This window comes from Diadema antillarum, unplaced genomic scaffold (assembly GCF_040938485.1).
Source record: "Diadema antillarum isolate AM-2024a unplaced genomic scaffold, OU_Dant_1.0 scf00000014, whole genome shotgun sequence".
NCBI classification, from domain to species: domain Eukaryota; kingdom Metazoa; phylum Echinodermata; class Echinoidea; order Diadematoida; family Diadematidae; genus Diadema; species Diadema antillarum.
In genome coordinates, this window is record NW_027270903.1 from 4,217,648 (window position 1) to 4,223,091 (window position 5,444).

At 35.8% G+C, this 5,444-nt stretch overlaps 1 protein-coding gene across 1 annotated transcript; it reads left to right on the forward strand.

Moving 5' to 3' along the window:
- The first annotated feature begins 1,029 nt into the window (after positions 1-1,029).
- LOC139722049 (CD209 antigen-like protein D) lies at positions 1,030-4,292 on the forward strand. The gene is made up of 2 exons (XM_071633370.1): positions 1,030-1,087; positions 3,877-4,292. The coding sequence occupies exons 1-2, from the start codon at positions 1,030-1,032 to the stop codon at positions 4,290-4,292; spliced, it is 474 nt and encodes a 157-aa protein (XP_071489471.1).
- The last annotated feature ends 1,152 nt before the right edge of the window (positions 4,293-5,444 follow it).

Here is a 5,444-nt window from a genome sequence, read left to right on the forward strand (position 1 = left end):
AGTCCTCACACAAACCTAGTTTGTGCGACTTTTTGTTGATTTTGTGATGCATGGCCACGAATAATCTATATATTCTACTGAGGAGAGATAGACTTCCTTTTCTCTTCTTTTTCTTTGTCTTTTTCTTCTTCTTCTTCTCTCTCTCTCTCTCTATCTCGCTCTCTCTCTCTCTCTCTCTCTCTCTCTATATATATATATATACATACATATTCATATATGTGTGTATATAATATATATATATATATATATATATATATATATATATAATACTTATGTGTATTCATTAGGTCTCAAAAATATATGAACATTTTATTTTTTGTATTTTTTAAAATGTCTTTGGTTTCCTCTATGTTTCGGGAATCTACAGTGTAGCATTCAGATATTTGTTCCTGCGGGTCTTTATTGTGGGAGACTTCCGTGCTTAAAGGACACGTTCACCTTCATAGACATGTGATTTAATTGAATGCAGCAGTATTAATAGAACACATCAACAAGAGTTTGTAGGAAAATTGGACAATCCGTTTAAAAGTTATGAATTTTTGAGATTTCTGCTTAGTCACTGCTGGACGAGAAGACTACTACAGCTTGTGATATCACATAATGTACAACGATAAAGAATATATAAAGACAAAATTCAACATATTTTCACTTTTCTCGCATAATAAAAGAGCAGTGGACTTCCCTATTTCAGGAGGCAAAGGGAATAATATTACCCCTATTATATATCAGTGACGCTTCAAGAAAATGTACACTTCTTTTTTTTTTCAAAAGGTAGAATGTTGTGAAATTCTCTTATATTTTCCTTATAGCGTTGTACGCATGTGACATCATACATTGCAGTAGTATTCTTATCCAGCAGTGACTGTGCAGATACTTTAAAAAAAATCATAACTTTTGAACGGAATGTCAGATTTCCCCCAAACAATCACTGATGTGTTCTACTAATATAGCTGCATTCACTCAATCCACATGTATATGAAGGTGGACTTGTCCTTTGAAGGAGTTTGTTAAAAATGGAAAAGGTAGGCTATGGATGGAGCAGACGAATGGCTGAAGACAATGACTCTTACCGAACTTCGAACACAGGGTGGGTCTAATTTTGAGGGCGATGTAGACGGTTCGCTTGAAATCATTACAGATATAAAGGGTAACAGAACAATATATTACAATAGTACATGAGGGTCTTGCCATTACAACATGATGATTGATGGTTATCAGTAAGCCTACATTCAATGATCGGCAATATGTTTCTCAAGTAAAAAGTTACATAATTAACGATATTTACGTGGTTCTGATGTTGTCATACTATCATGCCAACTTTTACTTAACTGACTCTCAAACATATGTTATATAATAACAAGTTTTATATCAAAACGAAGGTAATCCATTCTTGTTAAGTTGATATAATCCTGATTAAAGCAGGAAAAATAAGAAATTATATATATATATATCCATATATATATATATATATATATATATTATACACTCAGCAAAAAAAGTAAGTTCCCCCCTAACATTTTTTGATATATCTCAAAAAGTGTTTTACGGATTTTCATAATTCAAACCAGAATGGATAGGAAATTTCATTACTCATAACATGAATGTCATATCATTGCCACCAGATATCATTATTGGTGTAAAAAAAAACGCATTTTATGTCAAAATGCATGGGGAAAAAAGTTGCACTTTAGGCTATACGAAGCATATTGTATACATTTCCTATGTAAGTTAGCAAATGACCTTTTTAAATTGTGTAATACTCAGGAATTTCTTCAGGTACAATACGCTTCCTTATTAAACAGATGTTATGCATACTTTTTAAACAATAGCCTTTTCAATATGAAAATTTTGGGAGAAGCCATGTGATTTATAATTCCAATTTGGGTTGATCACATTAATGTGCCTATGACCATTTTGCATCCTGCGCTCAAGTTGTAGATCAGTTTGTAGAGGGAAATGGCATCGAAAGTATGGAGGGGCCTACAAGATCCCCTGACTGTAATCCAGTAGAGAATCTTTGGGATATCATTAAGCGGAAAGCAAGCAAGGACGTGAAAAAATGACACTTTACTGCAATAATTTCAGCGCATCTTGCAGAGAGCATGGGCCAACATTGAGCAGCGCCAAGTACAAACTTCAGTTAACAGTATGAGGACGAGATGTCGGCTGGTCATTGTAGCGGATGGTGGACATATCAATTATCAAATACTTGACTGTATGCTCATGAAAAGAAAGAGATAGAAAAATATGCAATAAACAATGCTTAAATGTTCAGAATCATGATTGATTGTTTGATTATTTGTGTAAAAGTCACTGCAAATCACTAAAGTGCAACTTTTGTTTCCATGCATTTTGACATAAAATGCCTTTTTTTCACACCAATAATGATATTTGGTGGCAATGATTTGCCACTCATGTTATGAGTAATAAAATTCCTTATCCATTTCCGTTTGAATTATGAAAATCGGTAAAATACTTTTTGAGATATATCCAAAAATGTTAGGGGGGAACTTACTTTTTTTTTTTTGCTGAGTGTATATATATATATATATATATATTCATACACATGTGTATACAGATGTATATAATATAGATATAGTATATATAATCATAAGCAGACGAATATTCTTTGTTATGTTATACAAGTGAGGTATTAATGGATAGGTTTGGGTTTGCTGTATCTGATGATGAGCTTACTTTGAATCAAGAAAACATATTACACATAAACGTAACCAACCCAAACATACACAAATGCAACCATATGGAACTAGAACCGAAAATGTTGCACGATTTTAAATCCCATATGTATATTGTTGTGAAAAGAAAGGGATCACTGACCCGAATACAGCAACATGACATGTATGCTAATGGAAAATACTAACTTAATATATTTTTCCTAATCCTAGCATCAGAGTCTACTGGGAATGAAATAATTTTCCTTTAAAAAAATGAATTGTGAGCATTATTGTGGAAGCTCGCAAGAGGTACCTAGAAAATTTTAGCGCAGCTTCATTATGCTCCCGTAATTGAAATAGAATTTGTTGTTTTGATGACCTAGTCGGTCGGTAATATTTTGTCAAAAGTAGAATAATAATGATAAAAAAAAACATCGATACATGTACCATAATATTATTCATTACACAGATTGTCTTCCTAATCCCTGCCTGAATGGAGGGACCTGTCTTGAAACTATAGAGGAATTTTCCTGCGAGTGCCCGGAGTTATTTCGTGGAAAGAGATGTGAACTTGGTACGTGCATGTGAGATAGGGAAGCTGTGGTATCTATCTTTAACTATTCATCAAGGTGTTTGTAGCATCAGTTGTATGTGAATAGATAATGAAGATGCAAACCCAGCTGTTCATTTTTTTTTTATAGAAAGGAGATATTTGAGATATAATGTGTTACATACTCACACACGCACCTGCACAATATATCACACAAATCTGTTTCAAAGAGGGATGGTTAAAACTGTTCGCCCGATGGGCATAACACTGTTGAGAAATCACCGCATAGGTATTTATTTATTCATTTTTTTTTTCTTTTTAATGAATCATGGTTTCTAGAACCGGAGGTTTTCCCGAGGTAGATTTTTCTTCATCACCTAATTTGAAAATACTATTGGAAAAGGTTATTGCATTTAGACGATTAGAAATGGACCTGTTGAATTTCTCCTTTACCATAAAAAATAGTGTTTGCAAAAAAAAAAGAGGCAATAATATCAATTTGTTTACAATTTTCCACCAATATTCCGTTTACAAATATAGAGTAAAACCTGATTTCAACAGGAAGGCAACACTAATAAAAGAGCACTGAAACACTGAAAGAAAATGTTGCATGTGTAAACCGTGGTTTGGCTTGTCCTGCGTGTTCTCTAGATATCGTCTGCCCTAGTGATCCATCGTCCCCAGACTCCTGCTATATCTACCGCCAGGACCAACAGCCCTGGGAGGTGGCGCGGGATACATGCGATGAACTGGGAGGATATTTGGTCGCCATAGAAACGCCAAGTGAGCTGTCCAGCATCCGAGAGGACGTTCTTATCGCGCACTACGGAATAACAACCTTCCCATGGATCTGGATAGGTCTGAATGACTTAGCAACGGAAGGAGTGTACACATGGGAGCGAGTCGGCAGCACCCTATCCGTCTCAAGTAGTATGTGGGATCATGATGACAATCAGCCCAATCCACGTTATGCTGCCAATCAAGACTGTATGACCTTCAATGGACGTGTGCTCAGGGATGATCATTGTAGCATGGTAACTACCTACATGTGCGAATTCGGGCTTTAACTTTACAATGTCATATAGCATATACATAATAATATCATGTACATGGGAAAATGATTTTCTTCCACCTGTCTCTGTATCGGCTTTAGCACTCCTAGTTTTCCTTAGCTGTTGTTGCTTTTTTTAAAATTTGAATTTCTTTAATGCACATTTCACCTGGCTATGGATATCCTGAATATGCATATGTTATTTTAGAATTATCATGGAGTGACGCATGACTGGTACACAATAATAATGAATGTTATACTCATCAATACTTAGGTATGTATGTGTACAGTATGCATGTATGGATACACCATGCTCTCTAAAAAAAAAATCGAGTAAAAATATTCACTCTTCATAGTGAAAACTTTTGACTAGATTTGGACAAAAAGTCCATGCGTGTCCGCTCCGTTCACCGCTTCGCTTTGTTTACTTTACTATACGCCCGACTGGCCACGAGCTCCTCGTAAGAGCGAGACGGGATCGCTCCATTGTTGGAAATAGGCGTGGCCGTATCATCATATGCAGCGCGCCTCTGTCACCCGTCTCTCCTGTAGACCATACGAGCACACACACACACACACACACACATACATGCACACACACATTCCACATATTTGTAAAATATAATAAAATACGTCAAATTGAAGTTTGACTCTACAAAAGTACACAATCTTACCGGTTTCCAATGCAGACTTCACAATGATAAATAAAGTACGTAGTGGGACTATACGCAGCTAAGCGTTTACGCTACTTTCCCACTGCAGAACAAAACAATTTCGGGATTTTATTTCACCAGTTAACTATATTATCCCTCATGAATGACAAAATGTCGTCGTTATAAGAACCATGAACTCATATATCTTACCTTCATTGGCATAAATACTCTGCTAAAGAAAGAAACTGGAAACAAATCCGTCGATTCAAGTCGAAACAATGGTCTTGTCAGCCTCTTTGCGCGGGAATGCCCAAGAGTTACTACTCTCCCGAACTGCGAATGGAATAGTCGCATTACGTCATGGGCGGTTTTTCTCCATTTGGAGGCATTTTACATTTTATGCAAAACTTGTTAGCACAAAAGTGCTACGAGATCTTTTGACCAATCGCAATGAGTTTTACATGGTGGTCAAGCTTAGTATATGCTCTTTCTAAAACCGTTCGACCCAAGTCGAT

What these genes read in the sequence shown, in the direction of transcription:
- LOC139722049 (XM_071633370.1), top strand. Translation starts at nt 1,030, where the DNA reads ATGGATGGAGCAGACGAATGGCTGAAGACAATGACTCTTACCGAACTT. An exon ending in TACCGAACTTCGAACACAGG is followed by an intron (nt 1,088 to 3,876) that starts GTGGGTCTAATT and finishes CGTGTTCTCTAG; the next exon opens with ATATCGTCTGCCCTAGTGAT.